A 27634-nucleotide genomic window follows, 5' to 3' on the forward strand; every position below is an offset into this window, starting at 1 on the left:
ACACTCAGTCCAGCAGAGGAGTCTGTCCTATCTCGGGGACTCTCTTTTTGCCCCACCACCCCCACAAACATGATACAGTTCTGCGGTGATCTGGAAGCCTACTTTTGCCGTCTCCGACTCAAAGAATACTTTCAAGATAACACTGAACAGCGCACTGATACACAGATACCCTCCCACCAACAGCACAAGAAGAAGAACTCCACATGGACTCCTCCTGAGGGACGAAATGATAGTCTGGACCTATACATAGAATGCTTCTGCCGACATGCACAGGCAGAAATTGTGGAAAAACAACATTGCTTGCCTCATAACCTAAGTCGTGCAGAACGCAATGCCATCCACAGCCTCAGAAACAACCCTGACATTATAATCAAAGAGGCTGATAAAGGAGGTGCTGTTGTCATCATGAACAGATCTGACTACCAAAAGGAGGCTGTCAGACAACTTTCCAATACCAAATTCTACAGGCCACTTTCCTCAGATCCCACTGAGGAATACACTAAGAAACTGCACCATCTACTCAGGACACTCCCTACAATAACACAGGAACAAATCAACATACCCTTAGAGCCCCGACCAGGGCTATCCTATCTACTACCCAAGATCCACAAACCCGGAAATCCTGGACGCCCCATCATCTCGGGCATTGGCACTCTCACTAAAGGACTGTCCGGATATGTGGACTCTCTACTCAGACCCTACGCCACCAGCACTCCCAGCTATCTCTGTGACACCACTGATTTCCTGAGAAAACTACAATGCATTGGTGATCTTCCAGAAAACACCATCCTAGCCACCATGGACCTAGAGGCTCTCTACACAAACATCTCACACACAGATGGAATACAAGCTGTCAGGAACAGTATCCCTGATGATGCCGCAGCACAACTGGTTGCTGAGCTCTGTAACTTTATCCTCATGCACAATTATTTCAAATTTGGTGACCATATATACCTCCAGAACAGTGGCACTGCTATGAGCACCCACATGGCCCCACAATATGCCAACATTTTTATGGCTGACCTGGAACAACGCTTCCTCAGCTCTCGTCCACTCACGCCCCTTTTCTACCTACGCTACACTGATGACATCTTCATCATCTGGACCCATGGGAAGGAAACCCTGGAAGAATTCCACCATGATTTCAACAGCTTCCACCCCACCATCAACCTCAGCCTGGACCAATCTACCCGGGAGGTCCACTTCCTAGACACCATGGTGCAAGTAAGTGACGGTCACATTAACACCACCCTATACCAAAAATCCACTGACCGCTATGCCTACCTTCATGCCTCCAGCTACCATCCCGGACACACCACACGATCCATTGTCTACAGCCAAGCGCTGAGGTACAACCGCATTTGCTCCAACCCCTCAGACAGAGATCAACACTTACTAGATCTTCACCAAGCATTCTCAAAACTAGGATACCTGCATGAGGAAATAAGAAAACAGAGCCGACGTTTACCAAGAAGCCTACTGCCGCGAGACAAGCGCAAGAAAGAAACCAACAGAACTCCACTGGCCATCACATACAGTCCACAGCTAAAACCTCTCCAACGCATCATCAGTGATCTACAACCCATCCTGGACAACGATCCCTTGCTTTCATAGGCCTTGGGAGGCAAGCCAGTCCTAGCCCACAGACAACCCACCAACCTGAAGCATATTCTCACCAGCAATGACACACTGCACCATAGTAACTCTAACTCAGGAACCAACCCATGCAACAAACCTCGATGCCAACTCTGCCCACATATCTACACCAGCGACACCATCATAGGACCTAACCAGATCAGCCACACCATCACCGGTTCATTCACCTGCATGTCCACCAATGTAATATACGCGATTATGTGCCTCTGCTATGTACCTCAGCCAAACTGGACAGTCCCTACGTAAAAGGATAAATGGACACAAATCAGATATTAGGAATGGCAATATACAAAAACCTGTAGGAGAACACTTCAATCTCCCTGGACACACAATAGCAGATTTAAAGGTAGCCATCCTGCAGCAAAAAAACTTCAGGACCAGACTTCAAAGAGAAACTGCTGAGCTTCAGTTCATTTGCAAAGTTGACACCATCAGCTCAGGATTAAACAAAGACTGTGAATGGCTAGCCAACTACAAAAGCAGTTTCTCCTACCTTGGTGTTCACACCTCAACTGCTAGAAGAGGGCCTCATCCTCCCTGATTGAACTAACCTCGTTTTTTTTTTAACACAAAAAGTGATGTCTGTTGGTAAATGCTAAATATTTTTTCTGTTCTTACTAGTTTTTCTTTTCTTTTTGTTTCGCCTTAGTGAGTGTCACCCTCTTTATAATAGGTTTCTGTAGGGTCATCAAGTAGTAGTGCTTTACACATGGAAGGAAGGGAGAGGAAATTGACTAGAATTCTAGTCAGTATTCTTTTTCTGCAATCCTTCCACATATGCAAAGCTTTATCTACTTGATGCAAGGAAGAAACTTGAAGTTAAAGTACTAGGATTAGTCATCTTCCTTCTGCTGCTAGCTCAAATTAAAATACTAATCAGTTTTAAAAAGTAGCTCAATAAGACCTACAAGTGACCTCAGCCTCCTCAGTTACCAAGTTGTATATTAAATAAAAAATTGACATTTTAATGACAGGTTTCAGAGGAACAGCCGTGTTAGTCTGTATTCGCAAAAAGAAAAGGAGTACTTGTGGCACCTTAGAGACTAACCAATTTATTTGAGCATGAGCTTTCGTGAGCTACAGCTCACTTCATCAGATGTTTACCGTGGAAACTGCAGCAGACTTTATATACACACAGAAATCATGAAACAATACCTCCTCCCACCCCACTGTCCTGCTGGTAATAGCTTATCTAAAGTTATGGAAATGGCCCACCTGTTGATCACTTTAGATAAGCTATTACCAGCAGGACAGTGGGGTGGGAGGAGGTATTGTTTCATGATTTCTGTGTGTATATAAAGTCTGCTGCAGTTTCCACGGTAAACATCTGATGAAGTGAGCTGTAGCTCACGAAAGCTCATGCTCAAATAAATTGGTTAGTCTCTAAGGTGCCACAAGTACTCCTTTTCTTTTGACATTTTAATATCATTCATTAACAGTGTAAAACTTTTAGGGTTATAATTTCACCGTGTGCATGGGGTTTAGGATCTGTGTACACGCATATGTGCACAGCTTAGAGGGAACAGTGACTCAGACCTAGCCAGGGCTTTTTTTTTTTTTTAAAAAAGGTTTACTTTATTATTTTGTATTGGAAAAGGGTCCTATTCTACTAAAATGCTGTACCCAGACACTCTACACTGCAACTTTGTTCATCCTTCAATGATTTTTTCATGTTCTTTTTAGCGACTACTAGCATTGTTTCAAGGAAGGGCTGTCTGAAAAGGATACTATCTCTTTTTAAATGCATTCATGACATCATTGTTGCACTAGCAACTCAATTTCACTTTACAATCATTTTAGCTCAGTTTCTGCCTCAAAGTTCATCTTGATCTTTAACAATTCTCCTCTGCAGTTTTATAAAACATTTTTCTCCCTCCTTCCCCACTGACCACATTTCAGTCCTTAAGTACAGAATGAAATGCCCTCTTGTATCATTCACTAATACACATAAATCTAATTTGATGTAGTATAACAGAGGCTCTAAATGACTCGCAGTAGTAGCCTCTAATCGCGAAAGCCAAAAAGTGGTGGTGGTGGTGAAAACATTGTGGAAAGGCACTGGACTTTTTCTGCTTGGTCTCAGCAACTGGTGGGTGTGGTCTATTTGGGGGGAGGGATAGCTCAGTGGTTTGAGCATTGGCCTGCTAAACCCAGGGTTGTGAGTTCAATATAGGAGGCTATTTAGGGATCTGGGGCAAAAATTGCGGGATTGGTCCTGCTTTGAGCAGGGGGTTGGACTAGACGACCTCCTGAGGTCCCTTCCAACCCTGATATACTATGAAAGCTCAGTGTGCCTGGTGCAGCCATCTACAATCCCAGGGCGTCAGCAGGCAGTTCTTGCTCGGTTGTTCTTGGCCAAAATTCCCCCTTGTCTCGGGGTTAGGTAGTGTGTTCCCCCCGGTGTTCCCCTCCCCGAGGAGCGTGCAGGGACGTGGTGCGGAGAATGCAGCCGACGGATGGGGCGCCGCCATAGGAAATGTTAAAGGGTCGGGGGAGAAGTTAAGTTTCTCCTCACACGAAATAATCCGGGCTCTGTCTCCTTCCCTTTACCCCCAGCCCCCCGCTTTCCCATCACACCCGCGGGGCTACAGAACGAATTGCCTGGGCAGCAACATGAGATGACGGACCCTCTTCTTTCTGGCCGTAGTACTCAGCCTCCCGCTGCAGGAGGCGCACACCCCCAAAAGAGCAAGCGCTCTTGCTAGAGCGGACCCAGAGCGACGTTCTGGACACCACCTCGATGGTCGCTGCTCTGCGAGGGCCGGGCTGGTGCGCGCGCGACCGCCAGGGGCCGCTCTGGCCGCCGCCTCCGCTGCTCTCGGCTCCCCCGAGCTGCGCTGCCTGGAGCCCGTGTGTCCGCCATATTGGTGCCCGCGCTGCCTGCCTCTGCAGCTGCTGCGCCGTCTCCCTCCATCTCGTCCCGGCCAGGCCGAGCCCGGGAAGCCGGCGGCGCAGGGCGGGAAGCGGCGCGAGGCGGCTGAGCGGAGCAGGGAGGAGACGGCAACGAGCGGGCCCCGGGTCCCGCGGCCCCTGCGCCACCCGCCATGGCGAGAAGGCCCGGCGGACCCTGAGAGACACCAGCCCCCTCCCCGGCCCAGCCCAGCCGCCATCAGCGGAGACGAGCCGCCCGGCCCCCGCCTCTGCCTCAACATGGAGGCCGTGAAAGCCTTTAACAGCGAGGTCAGTAGCCGCTGCCGGGGATGGGAGCGGGCGAGCGGGAGGCGCCCCTGGGCCTGGTTCCCTTCGCTGCGTGCGCGACTCGCCCGGCCGCCACCCCTGTGGGGCTGTGCCTGGGGGAGCGCGGGAGGAATCGTCCCTCCTCGGTTTCGGGTGGGCTAAGGGCTTCCCGCTCGGTGGTGGTGGTGGCGGCGGCGGCGGGGGGGGGAATCTCTCTGCCTCGGGGGAGGAAGGACGGGGCTTCTCCCCCTGTCTGACGGCAGGGGCGTGCCACTGCCAGGGAGAGGGCGCAGCGCGGAAATCCCGTCCTTGCCTACGGGTCTTGGGGAGAGGGACGGGGAGGGTCTATGTGCAGGTGGGATGGGGAGAATGGAAGGGAGATTTCTCCTCGGGATTTATTTTCTATAGCTGGGGGGATGGTTGGCGGCGTCTAACAGCACACCACCACACGAAGTTAAGCGGGTTGTACTAAGAGGGAAGGGAATCCACTGGTTTCTCCAGGCCATGCAGGTCTCTCTCCTCCATTGAAGCTCTCATGTTTTCTGTCGCTCTTTCTTTCCGTTGTTACACACACATCCGCACACCTCAACACCTCTTAGATCAGGGGTAGTTAATTATTTTTTGTCCAGGTCCAAATTCAGGGTCAAGGTCTCATCAAGGTCTAGACTCCAGAGAAAATAACAAAAAAAACCTAACAGTAATGATAATAAGTAAATAAAAAGATTTCGTAGTCCATTCAAAAGCATCTGGTGGTCTGGATTTGGCCCACAGGCTACCTATTGACTACCCCTGCCTTAGACACTTTAATGGATTTAATTTTTAATCAGGGAATAATCTGAAGATTCAGAGGGTTTTCTTGGTAGCTGAAAGTGGTATTTCTACTGCAGTTAAACCAAGAACATATTTCCCCATCTTTGTTTCATAGCTCTTATGTGGGATATCAAGACATCATCTACATTGGAAATGGTAGAAAAGGTCTCTAGATTTGCACCTGCCAGTAAAGATATTGAAGCAGTATCCTAGTTTTTCTTTGAGGCCAGTAACCAAATGTGCTGTTAAAGTGCAGGATCAGAGTCTGGGTCACCTTATTTTGCTCTTGGCCATTGCAGGAGTAGATAGTCAAGTTAAAAAGTTACATTTGTAATGAGGAGGGAAATTTGATTTCCTGTTGTGAGGCCAACAGGAGATTTGATTATTCATATTTGAAAGCTGATATGTGGTAAATGAAAACTAGTAAAGGTAGTTAAACAGCTGTAATTTCCCATACCTGTTTATGTACATGTAAGAAAAAAATTTGTGTTTGTAATGGTCTTTTAAATCAGTGGCTCTCAACCTTTCCAGACTATTGTACCTCTTTCAGGCGTCTGATCTTTCTTGCCCCCCAAGTTTCACCTCACTTAAAAACTATTTACAAAATCAGATATAAAAATAAAGTCTCACCGCACACCATTATTGAAAAATTGCTTGCTTTCTAATTTTTACCATATAATTATAAAATAGATTGGAATATAAATATTGTACTTACATTTCTGTGTATAGTATATAGAGCAGTATAAACAAGTCATTGTCTGTATGAAATTTTAGTTTGTACTGACTTCGTTAGTGCTTTTTATGTAGCCTGTTGTAAAATTAGGCAAATGTTTAGGTGAGCTGATGTACTCTGTGGAAGACCTCTGTGTACCCCCAGAGGTACTCATATCCGTGTTCAAGAACCACTATTTTAAATTGTTCAGAGTGGTGTGGTTTGCAATGAAACCTACATATTAGAGCAGGAATAGTCAATTTTTTTTGTGAAGGTCCAGACTCCAGAGAAAATAAATTAATTAATGATAATAAGTAAATAAAAAGATTTTGGGGTCCATTCGAATCACAGAATATCAGGGTTGGAAGGGACCTCAGGAGATCATCTAGTCCAACCCCCTGCTCAAAGCAGGACCAATCCCCATTTTTTGCCCCAGATCAACTAAACAGCACCTTCAAGGATTGAACTCACAACCCTGGGTTTAGCAGGCCAATGCTCAAACCACTGCTCTGGTGGTACAGATTTGGCCAGGATCTGACTGCTGATTACCCTTGTATTAGAGCAGGGAGGCTGTCGTCTTCTGGTGTATGGAAAGGTATGGGTTTATTTAGTGAAGTAATTTGATACTTTTTAAATACAAGTAACAATTAAATTTGGTTTATAGTAGAATGGAGTGCCCAGCAGATTATTACTACCAACCAAAATTAGAATATAGATTTTTTTGCCAAGTAGTTAGATCAGTGGTTCTCAACCAAGGGTATGTGCACCCCTGGGGGTGTGCAGAGGTCTTCCGGGGGTACATCAGCTCATCTAGATATTTGCCTAGTTTTGTAGTAGGCTACATAAAAAGCACAAGTGAAGTCAGTACAAACTAAAATTTTGTACAGACAGTGACTTGTTTATACTGCTCTATATACTGTACACTGAAATGTAAATGTAGTATTTATATTCCAGTTGATTTATTTTATAATTATATGGTAAAAATGTTAAAGTAAGCAATTTTTCAATAATAGTGTGCTGTGACGCTTTTGTATTTTTATATCTGGTTTTTAAGCAAGGTTAAACTTGGGGATACGCAAGACAAGTTAGATTCCTGAAAGGGGTACAGTAGTCTGGAACTGTTGAGACAACTGAGTTAGAGAATATGGGAAAAAATAGTTAGAAACAGTCAAACAAAATACATCTGAGGATTTGTATGAGTATATTACCCATTACATAATTTAATGAACCTTAAGTGGAGGAAATAGTAGTTTGACAATTAGGGTTGGGGAGAAATTTAAATCGGACACTAAAAATTGATTTCCAACTCAATTTTTAGTCAGACTATGTGTGTGTTTTGTAGGATGGGGAAAGAGCATTGTTGCCATAAGAACAGCATCATGTAAGAACACATTGATTTGGAATCTCTGCTCAAACACCCTTGGGACATATGAGCAAAAGTTTTCAATTTCATATTGAAAAACACAGAAGCTCTACACAGCCAGCCAAATGAATACTCAAGTATGGAGACTTTGCTTCACAAAGCTCCTGTCTATACTCATAAAGATTTAAATTGAGAACTCTTTTAGAAAAGGAAGGCATCGGACTCATGTGGGTTTTAAATTTAAAACCTTTGATGTAAAACGTAATTTTGGGTGGCCAAGAAATGAAGGATCAAGTCACAACATTTTAAATCAATTGCCCCCCTCTCTTGTGAGCAGATACTGGTGTTGGGGGGTTGCTCAGTGTTTTTTTCCTGTTACATTTTAAACTATGTTTTATAATTGAGTGTTGGGTAACACTGATAAGGGCATTTAAAAATGTATTAACCAAAGCTCTGAACCTTGGAATGAACTATAGATGGGTGCAGAGCACTTTGCATGATTGAGGCCTTGAACATAACCAATGCCTCTCTGGCAATATTTGTGACTTCGGCCCCCCTCCCCTCTGCAGAATTTATCACTGACTTCCTATGCCTAAAGATCATACACTTTATAACTGGTTTTGAAGACACTTTTGGGAAGACTAATAAGGAATATCTAAAATACTTGAACTTTGAATCTGTAAGCAGTGCTGCATTTCTTTCAACACCTAACTCCTTAATATTTGTGTTAATATACTAGTTAAATTTATTATACTTCACATTTAAAAAGTGCATTTTACTTATGTTTATATTTTAAGGTCACATTTATTTATTTTCCAGTCATTGTGGTATGTATTTCTATTTTGGTCATATTGACTTAAAGTAGAGGCAAATTGGCAGCTGATAGTGTGGGCTAAATTTGTAGAAGGATCTCAGAAATGCTTTCACTTCTGCAGTTTGGATTCAGTTAATAACTTTATATATGTTTATGTAACTTACTGGTTAAATTCAGGTGACAGCTCAGAAATAGCATTTAAACAAATGTAAAGTATTAGGTCCACTGATCTAACACTTTTTAGTTGTGTGGTTTTTGTTTTTTTTTCTCTCACAGAGGAGGGAGTTGTATTTGGGTCTCAAACCAAAACCAAAATGAAAAGCGGCTGTGCAAGCTTATAGTTTAACTTGACTTCACATGAATGGAAGGTCAATACATACAGTGGACAAGGTCTTACATTGCATGTATCTGGTTTTTCATTCAGCATTGAAGTGGTTAACAATGACATTTGATTTGATTCAAGAGAAATTTTTCTTTTGGTTTCTTTTGTTGTCCCTTTTGTTTGTTTTTAAGGGTGAAGGCCTTTTTCTGCAAACCTTTTCCTTTTCCTAGTGGGAGTAATTCCTACTACTGTGAGTAGTTGGATTATCTTTAGAGGGGCTACTCGTGATAGTAAGTGCACCATCTAGTAGTAAGTGTTCGCAGGCTCTAAAATCCCAAATCTCCATTAGAATACATGTGTAGATTTAAATGAAGAGTACACTTTTGTATCACAATTATTTAAAACAACTTTGCAAAATCCTAGAAGTTTACCGATTTACATAAAAAACATGCTCGGCTACCCTTGATATTATGAAATAGCTAATGAGACTTTACAAACAAAGTTAATTTTCATAGCTTATGTCAATGGAAAAATAACATTTTGCAAGGTTTTAGTTTAAAATCAGTTTGCCTCTCTCTTGCTGAGTTTCATATTTTCAATAATCTGTGTCCTCTATCTCATTTGACATCACTACTGCTTAAAGGATTGTTCTCCTTTGGGTGTCAGTTGTGGCACTGATGTTTCTTCTGGGACACACAAGTCTCAGAGCCAGAACTTTTGGAAGAAAAAAAAGCTTTTAGTTTATTTTTAAAATATTGTCATTTATAATTTAAAGTTTAGGGAAGTATTTTGTTAGTCAAGATTTGAGATGTACTCGAGGCAAGCACACATACAAGGTTCCTGCACCAAAAGGGATAATAATCAGAAACTGATTTATAAATTTATTTAAAAATATTATTTAAGTTCAACTTTAAAGGGACTCCATCAACTGAAATCCTAGTCACTCTCCAACTATTAGAGGAAAGTAGTTTCAGGTACTATACTTGATCCTGAGTTCCTCTGCAATTTTTGTGCTTTTACAATAACATACTCCTACTTTTAAAATGTCTTTCTCCTCTATTGTTCAGTAAAAAAATCTATAGGAATGTGGGGGAACAGATTGGGAACTGACTAAGCAAGCATGTGGTTAATTTTTCCCAAGTTAAGAGTCCTAGTAAGTCAGTAGGACTAACGTTAAAAAACTTCTGCATGTGTGTCTATATTTGCAGGATAGGGGTCTAACTTACATAGAAAAATGAAAATGGATGTTCATAAATTGCTGTTAAATGTGAATATAAATAAACTGGAACAGTTTAATTTTTTCTCTTTTTTTGATGATACCTTAAGTATTGTAAAAAAAATTTCAGACAGAGGTATGATTTTTTTAAGTTGTGTTCCATTAAATATCAATTAACTTTAAAGCCTATATCCGCAAAACCCTAAAGAGGGTTCTGCTCCACTCTGCTTTGTTCTACAACCAAGTCTTGAATCTCTGTACTTAACATTTGTAAACATCTCTAACTTAGTATGCACACACAGAAACATGGCTATGACTTTATCTCTTTCTATTCCCCTTTCTAAAATCGCATGGTGCGGTTTTGTTGGCTTGTTTTTCTTTATATTAAAAATAATCCCCAAAGCTTGTCTGTTTCAGGTGGGGAAATCATTAAAAGTTGCTTACCCTTTCTCAGCACTTTTTTTTTTAAAGGGTAAGTAATTTGAATTTACAAGCCCTCACCCTGCTCCTTTAGGATGGCTGTAGTATTGAAATTGTGTAAAAGAGTAGCTATAGCAAAACCGAAAACTATTGGTGTTGAATGTTTGATGCTTTGGAAAATTAATTCTAAAAACGTCTTGTCCTTCATGATAATTGGCCTTCCACTTGTTGCACTGGCAATTTGTGGAATGGTTAACTTCTAATCGTAAAGTGTGGTTGATTGTAACACTTGGTCTACTATCGTATTGTACTGATTATTGGAGGAGCTAATGTGAAAAGTACACTGTTAACTTAAAAACTACACTCGTTTGAATTGTTTTAAGTACTGGTACTACAAGTACACATAAGATTACGAAAACTGAAAAATATTAGATGTTTTTTCAGAACTGTTTTTTTCATTTGTCAATGCTTTTTGTAGATAGTATCACTGTTTTCCCTGTTGTTTTGTGTTGTTTTTTTCCCCATACAGCTAAAGGGGAGAAAAATGTACAATAGGAAACCATAAATATTGTCAAAGACTCAATGGTAGGAATGAGACCTGAAGATAGTTCTGATTCATTTATCTTAAATGATTTCAGGCTAATGGTGCATTTAAAGCAAAGTATAATGAGATTAAGGAATCATAACATATAGTTTGGTTGCATCATGGCATGGACTCTGTTCTGTCTTTTTGATTATCTTTACCTAAAAATATATTTTCAATAACAATTGATCCTACAGTCCCAAGTTTAGAAGTGTGTTTGACCCACACATGCTTTGGATAATTTAGATTCTGTGCATCTAAGTCCCTTTATATGTACCTCCCGGTCTCTTATAGAGCTTTTGGAAAAGAATCATGATTATGATCATGTAAAAGACCTCAATTTTGAGGGTCCAGTACTTATTAACAATAAAAATGATAGTCCTTATGTAGTTCATCATCTTAAGATGAAGTCTTGACCAGCCTTTGGTTTGGCCAAAGGGAGCACTAAGTAAGAATCTGGGGGATGGTGAAGGAAATGCAGTTATCACACCATAATGATTATTTTTCAAATTCATCAACAAAATTCACACAGTAAATTAATTGTTAATTACTTGCTAGTTAATCAGTTGCCTGTATATAGCATTTTTGGTTCAGTAACTGTTGATAAATCTCTAGGTATGTTTTTTTAAACATGTATTTTATTAGCTTTTTTGGTTTTTAGTGATGCAATGCTTTCTCCATGCTTTAGTTGGAGATGTTAAGGACCCCTGCTTTTGCCATAAATTTTCTCATATGATGCAGTCTTTCTTCTGTCATCACCTCCACTGCCCCCTTGACTAGTCACGTGTTTTCTGCAGTGCTATTGCAATTAAAAAAAAAAAAAATCAGACCCTCTCTTCCCCCCACCAGAATTTTAGAAAGATAAAAATCACGTCCCAGCTTGACCTGTGGAAGTAAGCAGCTGTCATATTATTTTTGGATGGTCTTTTAGCTATAGTACACTAGAAAACTGAATGAATGCACATAAAACTATGGAAACTTAAATCATGAATTGAACTTTTCTGTACATTTAATGCTGAAGTCTAGAAAGCACTGAGGTAGCTTGTTTACAAATGGAAGCCAAGTGATGGTGAAGAAACTTAAAAGTTAGAGCTTGAAAAATGCACTAAGTAGGGAATGATACAGTGTATCGTGGAAGGGGAGCCAGTGGTGCCCATGTGCAGAGATAAACCCAGAGCCTTTTGAGAACTAGTTTTATGTGTGGGAAGGGAACAGATTTACTTCCCACCAAGACATTATCCTTAGACCCTCCTGGAGAGTTTCATCTTTTGACTTGCAGTATCAGGCACATCTGGAGAATGCTTCCTTGGCTGCTGAGAAAGCAAGGAGTTGCACATTTCTCCCCTCAGTCTGCCTACTGTGAAAAGATGAATTTACCACTCTTCTACATCCTCTGCTTTCTCGAAAGAGGAACTCCACTTTTTTCTCCGAACTTTAGTGTGTTTTGAGCTCTTTTTTATCTTTTCTTCCTTGCCTCCCTCCTTTTGCTTTCCTCTGATGCAGGTGCTCGGTTTTTTGTAGCAAAATGAGATTAAAGTTTTTGATCATTTTAGCTACTGCTCCATAATCAGTAGGAAGAGTGAAACCAATTAAATTCTTGTATATTTCATTGTTGAAAGATTGTGTGTCTGTTGTCTAGAGTTTCATCAGTCTCAGTCCTCTGCTGGTTGTAGTGGGTGTGGAAAAGGAACATCTTTTATCTCTCTCACCCCATTGCAGAGTGCCCCTTCAATAGGCCAGGACAGTCTGTCTCTCTGCTGTCCATAACTTTCATCTGAGGTGAACTGAAATGTAAAGAATCTGATCAGTTTCACTCTTGCTGCTCAGAATACCAAGGGTAGCAGTAGCTACACAGATCAGATTCTTGGAAATGTCATTCTGCTGCCTCCACAGCAGCAGCAAAGGCGCATTAGCACTTGACCACTTTCCAGATAAACTTCCCAGGTTGTCACAGGGGGATGGGAGAGGAAAGCTATTTTTTCTTTAAGGTATAGTAAATGTTCAATTCTTCCTCTCTCAGACCTGGTCTAGGTCTGCCATCTCTTGGTACTACCCATGATTACCTCAGGAGGTCTGATTTGTGTTCAGGATCTGCTGTTTTTCTCTCTGAGAACAATGACAGTGGTATCACATCCAGTAATCAAAAAGCCCATATAAAGCAAAGTATTATGTATTTAGAACAAATGCATTTCAGAGAAAACAGATCCAAAAACACAGTGCATGTGTCACAGTCCTGAAGTTTGATAGTAATTGTAGGTGTGTTCTCCTTTTGCTCTGTGTATTTCTTCCCCATTTCTTCCCCTTACTCCTGAATTGCTTCTGTGCTGTTTTCTTCTGCGTGCAATGCTTTTCCAGTAGCACATGCAGGACGGCAGAGTTAATCTGATATAATTCTACAGTTTTATTTAACAGCTTCTGCTGCACCAGACAAAGTGTCCTGTGCATGAACCAGTATGGGCCTCAGCTGCTGCTGAATTAGTTCTGATGTTCAGGAGAAGATATGCACTTGGTCTTTGCTAGTGCGGCTGATCAAGGAAGAAAAAGTTCTAATAGAAGAACTTACAAAATGTGGAGGAGACGAAAGGAGGAAAGAATTGCAGTATTCCCATGATACTATATCAGAATTAACGCCCTGTAAAATGTTGCCCGTTACCTATCCACCTCGTTGTGTTTGGTTTTCATACTCTTTGTTTATTTTTAAATCTTTATGGACATAAATATCAACAAAATATTAGATATATTTGTTTTTTCCTAATTGGATATTTAATACATTCCTAATTTTAATAAAACTTGAGATAGTTACCATATCAAGATCTTAAGAAATCTGAACTTCACTTTTTTTTTTCTAAGTATTGTATTTGTGATGTCATTCACTATAACAGAAACCAAGAAGTGTAAAATTCAGATTTCTGAGCCCCCAGGGAGGAGATGTTAAAAATGCATTATTAATTAGTTTTTAAAATAGCATCAATATATTATACCATTTCCTGTCTTGGAAACTAACATCCATTTTTAACGAAGTTCAAAATGTGTAAATCTCTAACTTTGGCTTTTTTTGTGGCCTTTTAAAAAAAAATCTGTTTGCCATTTACTGGGTCATTCCATAAAGAGTATGTTTGTGATGCTAAATCAGAAGGAAGCAGTTCTGATGTTTGCTATTGTCAAGTAATTAAAAATAAGATATTTAACTGGCTTGGGCATTGTATGTACAGGATATTTCAGTCATTCATGATCATACAGTGGTGTAGCTGCACCAGTGAAAACTCTTACTGTAGACTGACAACACCACTGTAAATATTGCTTAAAATTAGTCTTTTAAATTGTTGATTTAAATCAGGATCCTCCATTTGTAATGAAATGAGGATGTCAAACTGCATCTAGTAGGGATAAACATTTTAAAATCAGCAGGCATGGGTAACTTGAACCCAGGAGCCCTAAAAGAGTTGGGTGGGGAGATATCTGGCCTGCTGATAATTTTTAATGAATCTTGGAATACAAAGTAAATTCCAGAAGATTAGAAGAGTGCTTAATGTGCCAGTATTCAAAAAGGGCACATGGGATGACCCAAGCATTTATGGGGCAATTAGCTAGACATCAGTCCCATGCAAAATAATGGAAATGACGATATAGGATTCAATCTATAAAGAATGAAAAGATGAGAGTACAATTAATGACAGCTAACATGATTTTTTGGAAAGTAGATTTTGTCAAATGAACCTGACTTCATTTTTTGATGAGATTATCAGTTAGATGTAATATACTTAGACTGTTGTAAAGAGTTTGGCTTAGTACCACATAACTTTATGATTAAAAATGAACACTATATAATATCAAAGCACAAGTTCAAAGGATTGAGAACTAGCTAACAGAGATCTCAAAGAGAGTTATTAATGGGGGGGATCATCAATGAATGGGGATGTTTCTAGTAAGAGTTCACAGGGATTAATAACAGGCCAGATGCTACTCAACATTTTTATCAATGGTATTTTTTATTTTAATAAAAAAACTATGGATAATAAATTCTGTGGATGAATCAAAGATAGTGATACAAAATAATGAGGAAAAGGCAGTCGGAGTGATTTGGATCGCTTGATAAGCTTGGCTCATTCAAACAATGTTTTTTAACACCGACTAATACCAGGACAACATCTAGGACAGAACTGTCAAACTATTAAAAAAATTGCAATTGTGAGATTAAAAAAATTGCGATTAATCACAGTTTTAATTGCATTGTTAAACAATGATAAAATACCAATTTAAATTTATTATAAGTATTTTGGATGTTTTTCAACGTTTTCAAATATATTGATTTCAGTTACAGCACAGAATACAAAGTGGTATGTTGCTCACTATATTATGTTTAATTACAAATATTTGCACTGTAAAAAGGGTAAAAGAAATAGTATTTGTCAGTTCACCACATACATTTACCGTAGTGGAATCTCTTTATTGTGAAAGTGCAACTTAGAAATGAAGAATTTTTTTTACATAATTGCACTCAAAAACTAAACAATATGAAACTTTAGAGCATACAAGTCGAAGCATGAAGGAATATATGAATGTTTAGCATATTTGGAACATAAATACCTTGCAACGCTGGCTACAACAGTACCCTGCAAGCGCCTGTTCTCACTATCAGGTGACGTAAATAAGATGCAGGCAGCATTATCTCCCATAAATGTAAACAAACTAGTTTGCTTTAATGATTGGTTGAACAAAAAGTAGGACTAAGTGGACCTGTAGGTTCTAGAGTTTACTCCTGGGGGAATTCTGCGCCAAAAAATTAAAAATTCTGCGCACAATATTTTCAGATTCTGCATATTTTGTCAATATAATCACACAAATTTGTTATTTTTGGTCATTTATTTCAAAATACCTGTCGGCAAGTATGTCTGTAACAATATAGGCAACAAAAAAGATTCAGGAAATATTTTTTGACAAACAGATTCCTTATTAGGCGTATTAATACAGAACTCTGAGTAATAATACATTTAAACTATAATACAAAATTGTATTTCCCGCATACCTCAGAAGCAGTGCAAAGGTTTGGGGGAGTCAGGGGTAATGGAGGAGCTGTGGGAGAGAGAAGTAATTGCTGGGAAGGAGCCTGGGTGTGAAATTGGAGGGTTGTAGGGTTGGGTAGGAAAGGTATGGAAAAGGTTCTTTGGGGGCGGGAAGGGATTATTAGGGAGCTTTCCCCATGCAGGCTGTGGCTGACCCCTAGCCTCTCACATTCAGTCAGGCACATCTGCCCCTGTCTCCATGTGTTCCTGCACCCTCATGTGTCCTTGCACCTCCTGTCCACATGTGTCCCTCACCCACTCCCCCATCCCCATGTGGCCCTGCATCCTCCCTCTGTCCCCGTGTGTGTCTCTGCCCCCACTCAGCCATCCCCTATCCCTATGTAGCCCTGCACCTCCTTCCCTGTCCCAGTGTGACCCTGCACCTCCACTCCTATTCAGATCCTGCCCCAGTTTGTCCTTCCCCACTAGCCCTTATGAAACCTCTGTCTGACACCCCCCCCCCCCCAGCAGCCCCATGCTATCTGTCTCTTCCCTAGTTGGCCAGGAGCTGCTGTTCTGTTCTATCGCCACAGCGCCTTCTGGTGGGCAAAAGGTGGAACTGCAGCAACTTTCTGGCAGAAGCTTTTTACCTGTGCAAAAAATTTAAGATATGCACTCCTCATTAATTATGCAGGCACACAGTGGCACAGAATTCCCCTGGGAGTAAGAGTTTTACATTGTTTTGTTTTTGAGTGCAGTTATGAAAAAAATAATTCTACATTTGTAAGTTGAACTTTTAAAGTAGAGATTGCACTATAGTTCTTGTATGAGGTGAATTGAAAAATAGCATTTATTTTGTTTCTTTTTTTCCAGTGCAAATATTTGTAATAAAAAATAATATAAAGTGAGCGCCATACACTTTGTATTCTGTGTTGTAATTGAAATCAACATACCTGAAAACGCAAAAATAATCTAAAAATATTTATAATAAATTTAAATTGGTATTCTGTTGTTTGTTTCACAGTGCAATTAAAACTGCGATTAGTCATGACTATTTTTTAACCAAGTTAATTTGTTTTGCATTAATTGCTTGCGTTAACTGTGATTAATTGACAGCCCCAATCTAGGAACAAAGACTGTAGACTGTCCCTACAGAATGGGGGACCGTATCCTAGAAAACAGTAACTCTGAAAAGGATTTAGGAGTCGTACTGAGAAAGCAACTCATTTTGAGCATGATCTGAACATGAGTTCCCAGTGCAATGCTGTAGCAAAAAAGGTTTAGTGTGAGCCTTGGATGTAGGGAGATTATTTTCTCGCTATATATGGCATTGGTGAGGCTGATGATCGAATACTGTACATAGTTCTCATGTCCACATTTTGAAATTTATGTTGAAAAATTGGAGAGGATGCAGAAATGAGCCACGAGAACTATTTGAGGTCTGGGATAAACGCCTTACAGCGAGAGAGTTGAGCTTAATCTATTTAGTTTATCAAAAAAGGAGATTGAGCGGTGACTTGATTACAGTGTGGGGAGAAAATACTGGTTACTAATGTGGTCTGAAATCTAACAGAGAAAGGTATAACAAAAGCCAATGGCTGCAAATTGAAGCCAAGCAAATTCTAATTAGAAATCAGGCATTCATTTTCAACAGTGAGTTTGATTAACCATTGAACCAAACTACCAAGTAAATAGTGCGTTCTCCTGTGCCTTTTTGGAAGATATTCTTTAGCCAAACACAAGTTATTGAGCTCAATACAGAAGTAACTGGGTAAAAATCTGTGGCCTGTGAGATATAGGAGATCAGATTAGATGATCTAATGGTCCTTTCTGGCCTTAAAAATCTATGAATGATTAAAATTGATCATTTAAATTGCCTTGATTTTGATCAGATCACCCTGAACTGTCCTGGTGCAGTTAATATGAACATGCAATCACTGCATTGCACATTCAAATAAATAATCCACACTCTTTGAAGCTGTGTGAACCAGAGTTCATGCTGCTACTTTAAAAAATATGGCGTTAGAAATGCATGGTCAAAAAGATCCAGGGGGGAAGCTGCCAAACCACCTTGATCTCGTCTCATGCTGCCTGAAAGGTTGGAGAGTGGCTTACAAGCACTACATCAAAGGTTCCCAAACTTTTCTTATTGGGTACCCCTTTGCAGATCTTCAGCTACCTACGTACCCCTACCCTTCTCATCACTGATACATTGTCTTGTTCTTAACACTACCTGTTTTTAGCCATCAGTCCACATTTCACTGTTTATGTACAGACAAAGTTATAGTGAGACATATACAACTGAAAAAACCCCTTGACTAAGTTCTGAGCTCAGTTAGATTGGACAGTTACTGGGCATCTGAACCCGTGCTATATGGTGATTGGAGGTGAGGGCTCTGTATGTCAATGTCTCTGTGTATCTGTGGTCTTACTGGTACATCTTTAAGTAAATTAGCTTCTGTATTTTATATGACAAATTCCCACAGAGTTCTAAAGCTTTGTCTGAGTAGCCTATTATGAAAATGCAATAAATAAAATAATTAATAAGCAAATCCACCGTTACACAATTTCTACCACATATCCCTGAGAGATATCTTGCCTACCACTGTTTGGGAACCTCTGCTCTATATCTTATCTGTCCTATTCCACATCCCACACACAGTCAGTTAAAATGTGGATTCTGATCTTACATTTAAAAAGAAAAGTATGAAATAAGATAAAAGCAGGGACGGGCTGAAATGCAAGGAGTATATATAATGAGACATGTTTCTCAGTTTTTAAATCATGTACTTTCAGATGGAATTAAACGCACAGCTAAAAAGAAAAACATCTACTTAATATTCAGTATATAGTGTTTGATATGGATTTTATATCAAATTATGAACATGAACAGCCTTTGTGCGGATGGGGAAATAGTTCTCATCTGCAAATGGCTCCAGTTTCTGGGTGTTGCTTATTATGTTCTCAAACAGCAGCAACAGAATGAAATTGACATGACTTAAAATTTCACTGCCGTGCGCACACAGATCCGAATAAAAACAGATAATTGGTGTCTTGTTAACTTCACTCTGCTGCTGATAGTAACAGAGGCACTGGTGCTGTCTGAAGATTTGAGAATACATCACTTCATTGTTTCATATTTGGAAGGTTATCTTTGCAGCCATAATGACTTGGCACTTCAATTTTTTTTTTTAAATGAAAGCTTTAATTCTTCAGGCATTAATGGTCTAATCCCCACCAATCATTGGGGAGTAGATGAGTGGACTTTTCAAGACATATGTTTGGCAACTTATTCTTCTCTAGGGGGGAAAAAAGAATCTCTGCACATATATGCAGTGTTACACTTAGTAGAAGTTTGCTAGAAAAATATTAAAAAGCACTGACTGACCATGAGGTTTCTTGGCTCCATTCATATTTCTTACCAGCTACATGTGTGTTGAAACACCAGAGAAGAAGTGATTTTCATCTGTTCATATAAATGGGTGTGATTTTTTCCAGGAGTGTTGAAATATGCAAGAAATTAATCCTTTTAGCGGCCTAGTGCCATACATCATATGCCTAACAAGTGCTAATTTGGGCTTCTGCACATAAACTTTTTAAATATGATATGTAATTTAAAATAAGTTGTAGGAATTGCCATAGTGGATCAATGGTCAACACCAGATAACTTCAGAGGAATATGTAAGAACCGTGAAGTAGGCAGATGTGGGATAATCTATGCCAGACGTGAGGTTCCATGCTTAAGCCCTGAAGCATATGCCTTCCAAAAATTTTATTCCTGTTAACTGTAACTTAGGGTATTCTTGTTTTCCATATAAATGTCTAATCCCATTTTGAATATTTCTAAATTCTTGGTATCAATGACTTCCTGTGGAGGTGAGTTCTTTAGTCTAATTACACATTGTGTGAATTCTTTGAATTAGTTTGAATTTGAAACTGTTATTTCTCCTCTTCAAGGCTACCACTCAAACTCTGTCCATTGTCATACGTCCCAACAATTGCATAAAAGAGTGTAAGGGCTGGGGCATGAGTATCCTGGCCTATGGTTTAGTGTCAGGTGGGGGCTAAGGTTCCAGTAGCCAATTACCAGGAATCCAGCTGGGTTGGTGATATATGGTGAGGGGGTTCCCATTATTCTACTCCTCCTTCATGTTCCATTTTTAGTCCTACACGGTGATCGTGCTCATTGCTTTCCTGTGCTGCTTTCTCAAGAAACACCTAAACTAAAATTGATCCGATTCTTGTCAGTTTTGTGGAAGCCACAAAAATTGAAAAGTTTTTCAGCATGACATCTCAAAAGCTTGAGTCAAAATGGAAAGGCCAATATTTTCACAAGTAGCGTCTATTTAGTATTCTTTTTTTTTACATGGAAAAGCTATGGTTTTAATGACACATAAATATCATTATATAGAAAAATAAGATTAACTTATTTGCCTATTAAGTAAAATACAACATAGAATAGGTAACAATTTATCTGTTGTCAGTAAAGTCAAAGGCAGTTGACCAGAGTTGTGGGCAGGGTGGATTTGATTTAAATTTAAATTGATTTAAATCACTAGTCAGGAAGACTCGATTTAGTCATGGATTTCTACATAAAACTGCATTCTTATTGGTTATTATAACCTTAATACATATTCTTCACAACTCAGAGATAGCGGTACGTTTCATTTTTAGAAGGTACACACTATACATTTTTGAAGTGATTTATTTTTGAAAACTTTTCAGATTAGTTTTACAGCTATATCAGAAAATGAATGATTGTTTGGTTATTTAATTTACCGGAGGTAATTGAAGCGGATATTTATGAAGTCATTGGGAGGTGAACTATCTCCAATTCAACAGGTTAATCATTAATATTTGAAGGATTTTCTTGCCATCCTGTATTAGGAGGAGAACATCACCAGACAGACATTTAAATTGTTTTATTTAACTAAAACAACGTTATGTATTCTGGTTTTTTTTTTCTTCAACAGCAAACATATAATATTTTAACAAAACAAGCAATTAAACATTCAAGTTTTTTAAAATCAGGTTTGTTTTTGTTAAAATTGTTTTTGTTAAAATTGTTTTTAACTAAAATAGTTAAATGAAATATTAAAAACAAAAATTAAATCGACTGTGTCAGCCAGGTCAACGTGAGAAACTTAAAATATTGGCTTCTGCCACTAACTCAGTCGTCTTCACCTTCATTTTCCTGTGTGTTCATAATCTGGAAAAGAAAAACAAGCTTTCCTGCTTTTTCAGGTCCCAAACGATTTCTCAATTTGGGATGAATTGGTCCAAAGGAAGACAATATTCCTTCTACACCAGCAGAAGAAGCTACTGCTGTTAAAAGTGAGGTTATCACTTCAACAGTCTCTGAATCTAAGTGCTTAAGTGACTTCCACCAGTTCACTGGTGTGACTTTCTTTCAATTACAACATCATCAGCAAACATATATTTCTTGAATGGTTGACCCTTAGCTCTGAAGTTTATTAGATTTGGCATTATGGAGGGATGATTGCTGCATGTCCATGTCATTGCCAACTCCTCTTTTTCAGCAGTTAAGGTTTGACCTTGCTACCGAGTATTGAGAATATTTGCAAGAAAATGAGCTGGAGATAGTGCTTGTCACATTCGATTTTTTAATGCTTGTAATTTAACTCTGTCATTGCATATTTCTCTTTTTAAGATCTCACTCAGTTCCTTCCAAATTTCAACAGCGTCAGCAATAAAACAGCTATTTCCCTGTGTTTGTTCAAGGCTGCGGAAATAGGCTTCATGGTACTCAGCATGTGTTCAACATTTCTCTTAAGCCCATCGTTGAGAACTTTGGCTGTGACAATGCCATCTATTTTTTCACGATTTTGTTCACAAACTCTCATCAGATTAGGCCAGTTCTTGATATAGTGCTCAAAACAGTCCACTACTGAGTTCCACTGCACAACTTGTGGGAGAGTTAGCTGGGTTCCTCCCACTTTTTTCAGAGCAGCTGCTGCAAAGTGGTTGTTACGGAAGTATTTTGCAATTTCAACAACATTAGGCCTTATTTCTGGAACACTGAAGTCTTTGGCTAGGAGGTGCATGAAATGAGCACTGCAACTGTATATTATTAGTTTGGGACTCTTTTCTAAATTTCTTCTGATCTTGGATACATTTGCAGTATTGTCTGTGACCAAGCTGTGTACTAAACATTTGAATTTTTTTTCAGTTTGTTATAGCTTTTTACTGCTACTTCCTGTAAGTATTCTGCTGTGTGTGCATTTCCTGATGTATCGATTGTTTCTGTAAGGTAGACATTCCCTTCTTCTGTTTTCTCACAAGCGCATACAACAGGATTATTGTGGACATTGCTTCACCCATCAAGACTCAGGTTAACAATTTCACCCTCTAGATCTTTTGCACACTGCTCAATTTCTCTTTCGTACACTTTATCCAATAATTTGCCTGCGACATCTGCTCTGTTGGGTGGACTGTATTCTGGTCTTAATGACTGAACCATGTTAATGAAGTGTGGGTTCTCAATCATATGGAAAGGAGAGTTTGTTGCATAAACAAACCGGGCAATTTTTTCATCAGTTATCTCTTTTTGTAATCTGCTGGTTCTTATCACAAATGTATCTATGGTTGTTTCTGGATGATAGATTTTTTTTTCTTTTTGCAACAGGTGATATACTGTGGCTATATGACATACATGATGTGACTGAAACACTATCATTGGCAGGTTTCAGAGTGGTAGCCGTGTTAGAGTGTATCAGCAAAAAAAAAAAAAGTAATTGTAGCACTTTAGAGACTAAGAAATTTTTATTATGCCCAAATAAATGTTAGTCTCTAAGGTGCCACAGGTACTCCTCTTTCTTTTTATCATTGGCAGATAACTCTAGAACGATAGAAAATGATGGTGACCTTGAAGGTGGATAGTCTTCAGAATCCTGTATGTTGAGGATGGATTCTCCTAAACAAAATAAGTCAATGCAGTCATTTTAATTATTGTTACCATACTGCTCATTTAGTATTACTCATTGCATTAACTGACACTCGGTACTACTTTAAAGGTGAAATTGTAAAAGGAAGATCTGCCTATTTCAGCTATTTATTTTTTATCACAGCTGCATCTAAAATGATAGTACCTTAGAGTAACAACTATATTTTTTTGCTCAAACATAAGAATTCAAGAATAGTCCAGAAGGAAGACAGACAGTCCTTAAGAAAGAAGTATGAAATAAAAATGTTTACCAACCTGAAGATCCTGCATGTTCAGACATGTTCCTTTCATCATCTTCAATGCAGCTTCCTCCTGAGAAGGAACACTTCTCATGATGTTGTTTCATTCAGGCAACCCAGACCTTGCATTTCTTTGTTGCACTGTTTACATTTTGCACATATGCCTGTCTTACCCACAGGTAGAGGAACTTCATTAAAATATTCCCAAACTGGGTCTCTCTTAACGGCCTGCTGCCATTATAGGTTTTCCTTTCTAGTGAGAGAATAGTATGGTAGATCTCAAATCAGTGAAGGCTACACTCAAAGACCTCAAGACTTCTGGCATATGCCGCTCAAACAGTTTCACTGTTGTTTCTACTGCCTGTCCTTCCCTGCTCACATTTATCTCCAGACTTCTTCTCCTTGTCCAGATCTATTCTGCCCCCAACAATCTTCTGTTCATCGAACATTTTTGAAACTTTGCACTTTCAGAGGGAGGTAAGGGTTTGACTCTGTGTACACAAATTTGCAGAGGGACAATAGGGTTGAGGTCTGTTATTTCTCACCTCTATATTTTATTTATTTATTTATTTATTTATAAACATTTTTGCTGTTAATAAGTATGTTATCTCTGGAGACACAAATCCACAGTTTGAGAACTTCAAAACTAAGCTTCTCTGATGGTATCTTCTAAACTGAGCACTGAATCCCATTGGGTAGCTAGAAAGATTAACCTAACTCTATACAGAAGCCCCTGGAACCTCATAAGATTGGGTCCTTAATCTGTGAACTGTTGGAACTCATTTAAAAAACTTTCCTTAAACATTACTTGAATATATTGCCTCATACTATAGAATTATAATTTATAATCCCTATTCCATTATGAGATACATTATAGCTCAAAGATATCTTAATTAAAACTATTTTTAGACCGGTTTTTCCTCAAAAAGCATTTTATAAAAAAAAAATCTGATTTTAAATTTAAAAAAATCCATTTTTTAAAAAAAAAATCATAACCCTGGTTATGGGTATGAATTCAAGAGAGAGAAGTTGTAAAATGTATTGTTTCTAAGGAAAAGACTGATTCTTAGAGGTTATCAGAGTAGAAGACATTCTCAAGACTTGGAAGTAAAGCTATCTAATAGTTTTTTTTCTATTAAGATAATTATTTTTCCTTCTACTAATACTATAGTTCAGTAGACTATAATTTGTTGGCGGCCAGATATTTGACATGAATGCATTTTAACCTTTTAGCCAAGAACAACTAAACTTTGACCAGTGAAGCACCACGCTGGAGACTTGCCAAGAGTCTTAGGACTGAACCTGCATCCAAGCTGGGCAGTTAGAGCAACATAACAGAGAACTGTGCTGTCTGAGTAGAACAGTTGGAGCAGCATTTCCAGTTGTGTGTTGATGGCACAATATCTCAGCGTGGCATAAATATAACTAAGATCACACATGCTGCCAACAACCATTTAGGAAGGCTGCTATGTAAGTTAGGACACCTCTGTAGTAAAGATTAAAGTGGCCGCTGGTTACATTATCCCTCTTTTATTTGAATAATACTGGGCTGCTGACTGTTGTGAAGTACTCCTAGTTGAAGGGAATATAAAGCTAAGTTTTCAATTCACTTAGAAAGAATAGAACAGAACATATTAAAAAACAAACAATTGTTACCTTAATTAATCTTGGTAAAATTGTATCATGGGGCTGTGTGCATCCCTTATGCTGAACTACACTGAGAAGAAAATAATTTTCTTGCTCCAGAAGACTTGCAATCTGTTCGACAGTACGTTGGGGACATAATACATCAGTTGACTAAATTATAGTCTATTATCTAAACAAAGTGTGTTTTAATGTGCAGACTTAAACTTTATATAAATATTTAAGGAAAAATAGTTCAAAATACTTTTTTCCTTATCTGGAAAGAATTGAGTTCAGGATTTGTGTTTTTTTGTGTGGAACAGCTGGTGTTAATAACGGCTAGAACAGCATAACAAATGCAGCTGCAGATATATTTGTTGACAGTGCACCCAACTATCGCAAGAGAGATACAACTTTGAATTTGGCTGTTGGCATGAGAGAAGCACCTTTCAGGTCACCTTTTCATTTCTCTGATGTTACATAATCTAAAACAGAAAATATTAACTGTATCAAACTTTGGGTGTAATTGTATGAATTTATGACTTTAGTGAATTGAGTGGGGGGGTTACACCAGTAGGGTGGGATGGGCAGGAGTTGAGAGAGAACAGAAGGGGACAGGGAGAGGCATGAGGGAGACAGGGACACAAGGGTCTAACCACTAGAGAACTCTCTTCCCTTTAGAACCTTGAAGTTGAATCCAAGATCCTTGAGTCTCTAAATTTCTTTGCTGTCCAGTAAATAGCTATGAAACCTACCAGCAAAGTGTGTCTCTATTACTTTCTAGTGGTAGGGCCACATAGAGACTCTTCCTGTTATTACTCCTACTTTTTCTCCAGTAGCTCCAGGGGAGGAGGACTTTCCTTGGGTCTAAAGATTCCAGTCTTTCAGATGACCTCTGTGGGGGTATGATTCCACATGATGGAATTTTTGTTTTAGAATTTTAAAGTTATTAAAGAAACTTAGGAAGTTAGATCCAAAAGAAATAAGAAATGATCATTCAATTGAAGATCACGATGCATATGTACAAAGGGAACAAATTAAGTTTGCACAGGGAACTTTGATGCAGCCATTTCCTGGCTTTTGAGTGCTAGACTTTGCAACCTTAACATTCTTTAAAATAGTTTTTTCATATAAAACATTGAGGCAGACTGACAAACTGTAAATAGATGTGTAAATTGAAAGAAGAGCTGACATATTGTAGACTGATTCTAGGTCACAGTTTAAGCCAGTTGTAAAGCATTCTGGTTTGGCATTCTATTTCTGGCTTGGCTCCGGATCTGCTAGTACAAAGTATAGAAAACATCACAATATCTGACTAGCTTACATCTGGTAGCACAGAGAGTATGGGAGAAAGAAGAAAAGAAAATGAATGTAGAGACAATTAACTATGAATAGCTGAGGCTTTCACAGCAAGTAAATGGCTTTGGAGTACGGATGTCCAACTTGTTCAGGGGAGAGGGATGAATTATATTTTTAATTATGGTCCATCAGTCAGGACTACAAAATTAGGATTACATACTGACCTCAGTCCACAGCAAACCTCTGATGAGCCCTGTTTTGTTGGATCACTACTGACAATGTTCTAGTTATTAAAGTTACTATTGAATATAGTATCACTCAGTGAAGCATGATTCACTGTATATGCAGTTACCTGATTAAATTGCATAACTGCATGCTCAATTGAGGCATACAATTGCATGCGTAAATTATTTGAAATTTAACTATATGATATGATATGGGGCTTTAACTGGATGCTTTACTCACTGCTGTGTGGCGCATCCTTCTGGCTGCTCTGGGGATTAGCTCTTTCAGCCTGATGTCCCCTTCTTGTAGTTCCTCTCTTGCTCCTCAGGAGCTGTCTTGCCTCATCTTCATGGTTTAGCCCTCCAGCCAAGTCACAGTAGTCCTCCCCTTACAGTGTACTGTCAGCAGCTTCCTCACAGTCCCAGGTGGTCGTTAAATTGTCTGTCCTGGCTGGGCCACTCCCTCCATGGGTTGAATGCATGGTCCCAGACAGCCTCCAAGTTCTCTGCCCAGATTGTACCGATCACTGAGTGAGTGGCACAAAGTGAACCCAGACCTGCCCTCTACTCAGGGTTCCGATCCAGGGCTCTGTATCTAGCAGCGAGGATCTGGACAACCATAAACCTTCCTGCCGCTCCCCTGGACTAGTTTCTACCTTACGTATTCCAGGCTCACATTGTCCATTCTTCTAGCCAAAGCCCTCTTTTTGGTTCCAAATCCCTTTCTCTCCCTCCTCCCAGAGAAAGTGACTTTCTGCTACTAGCTCCCTCACTTTATAGATGAGCTGTCTGCTCCTGCACAGGTGAGCCTCCCTTGATTAGGTCTTTCCTTTCAGCCTAAATGTCTCCCTCCTCTCCCCTCTCCCCCATCCCATTGCAGCCTAATAGGTTAATTGGCCTATCTGGCCTATGTTAACCCCTTCAGGGTGAGTGTGGAATGCACACAGGCATATATGTTCAACATTAACTTCCCACTGAGATTGGTGAAATCTTTCCTTTCTTCTTACAAAGCTCTTGCCTTTTTTTCCCCTAGTTGTACTCGCTAAATGAATACAAACCACCTATTTCTAAGGCTAAAATGACACAGATCACTAAGGCAGCAATCAAGGCTATAAAGGTAAGGAATTGACTGTTTTTTATTTCCCTTCAGTTACTGTTATTTTTACTTCTTAAATAACCTGATAAAATGCAGAATTTGCTAATAACTTT

At 39.3% G+C, this 27634-nt stretch overlaps 1 protein-coding gene across 2 annotated transcripts in view; it reads left to right on the plus strand.

Moving 5' to 3' along the window:
- The first annotated feature begins 4301 nt into the window (after window positions 1-4301).
- The window catches only part of SCAF8 (SR-related CTD associated factor 8), a 135833-nt gene continuing 112500 nt past the window's right edge, over window positions 4302-27634 (plus strand). The window contains exons 1-2 of one of the 2 annotated variants that reach the window (XM_073337718.2): window positions 4302-4836; window positions 27459-27542. In XM_073337718.2, the coding sequence (XP_073193819.2) occupies window positions 4807-4836; window positions 27459-27542 (114 nt within the window). In that variant the 5' untranslated portion in view covers window positions 4302-4806. The remainder of the gene's footprint in view (window positions 4837-27458; window positions 27543-27634) is intronic. The other variant, XM_073337716.2, reaches the window with a different exon arrangement.

The sequence above is a fragment of the Lepidochelys kempii genome, chromosome 3, assembly GCF_965140285.1.
Source record: "Lepidochelys kempii isolate rLepKem1 chromosome 3, rLepKem1.hap1, whole genome shotgun sequence".
NCBI classification, from domain to species: domain Eukaryota; kingdom Metazoa; phylum Chordata; order Testudines; family Cheloniidae; genus Lepidochelys; species Lepidochelys kempii.